The sequence below is a fragment of the Rhagoletis zephyria genome, unplaced genomic scaffold, assembly GCF_001687245.7.
Source record: "Rhagoletis zephyria isolate East Lansing unplaced genomic scaffold, Rhagoletis_zephyria_1.1 Rzeph_scaffold_80495, whole genome shotgun sequence".
Lineage (NCBI taxonomy): Eukaryota > Metazoa > Arthropoda > Insecta > Diptera > Tephritidae > Rhagoletis > Rhagoletis zephyria.
This window is the reverse complement of record NW_016237543.1, coordinates 1-1,107: the sequence shown is the minus strand read 5'-3', so window position 1 is coordinate 1,107 and position 1,107 is coordinate 1. Positions and strand designations below refer to the sequence as shown.

The following is a 1,107-nucleotide window of genomic DNA, read 5'->3' as shown; positions in this document are numbered from 1 at the left end:
GTTGGTAATTGAATCGAAGTGAAATTTTACGAGAGGCTTCAAATTAAGTGCAAGTGAATTTGTTAATTAATCAATCATACCAGCTGTCTTTAATTGGACAGTGTGTTATCTGCTGATTAATAGCATATTTTGGATTATTTTATATTCAGTTTTTCTTCTAATAATGGATTACGGAATATTTAACAATTACTCAGTCACATTAGATGGATTGATGCGTGAAGCGCAAAGTATTAGTCCTGTGCACTCGGAAGTCTCTAACGCCAGCGAGCCAGAGAAGCCGCGCAAGGAAGTGAATGCACGTGAACGTAATCGCACACAAAGGTTGTGAGTTGAAAAAAATGCTGTCCAATTCTAGATAAAGTTTAGCTACTTATATAAACTAAAAAGTATGTAGAAGCCGCTATATAATCTAAATGTTTTTCTTAGTGTCAATTCCGCNGGACGCGGTCGTTATGACAGGTAAATATAATCCTTAGACTATTTCTAAATTTAATGGAATACAATTCAGAAAATGTAATTAAAAAATTTTTTTGGGTCACATATACATACAAACACAAAATTTAAGCATTTTATACAAGTAGTTATAATCTAATAAGAATCATTACAACTACTAACTTAGTAGAATTAAACTGAGACAAAACTTACTAAATTCGATTTATTTACAGGCAACAACGAGAAGCCGTGTGCCAATTATACTAGCCCCCATCTGTGTGAAAATAGAAACGCAGCAGACAAACTAACAAGATCAAGTATCTGCACATTTTGCGCAACTTCAAGCGGAAGCAAAAATTAAAGAATATATAAATGGAACGTTGCTTAATTTTAATGGAATATTTAATTGATAATTATGTGCATATGTATGTATATAAGCAAGTTTATCATATAAAAAAAAGTTTGAGTTTTTTAAGCTAATGGCTTAAAATATTTTTTATTTGAAAACTTTTAGTATTGGTTATGCTTTTACATTTGAAGATAAAAAAAATTGGCTTTATTTTAAGTTTAGTGATATACAAATATTGGCGCAATAAATGTTGCAATAATAGAGAATAGAGAATTTCTAATACTGTTGTACTTGTTTACTGAGGAACATTTTTTTACTTTTTTTTA

The 1,107-nt window shown here is 30.2% G+C and overlaps 1 protein-coding gene across 1 annotated transcript; it reads left to right on the top strand.

The window, feature by feature from the left end:
* Positions 1 to 6: 6 nt before the first annotated feature.
* LOC108357589 (uncharacterized) lies at positions 7 to 1,092 on the top strand. Its single transcript, XM_017608662.1, has 3 exons — positions 7 to 324; positions 477 to 513; positions 635 to 1,092. Exons 1-3 carry the CDS (start codon positions 164 to 166, stop codon positions 791 to 793), a joined length of 357 nt encoding a protein of 118 aa, XP_017464151.1. The 5' UTR covers positions 7 to 163; the 3' UTR covers positions 794 to 1,092.
* The last annotated feature ends 15 nt before the right edge of the window (positions 1,093 to 1,107 follow it).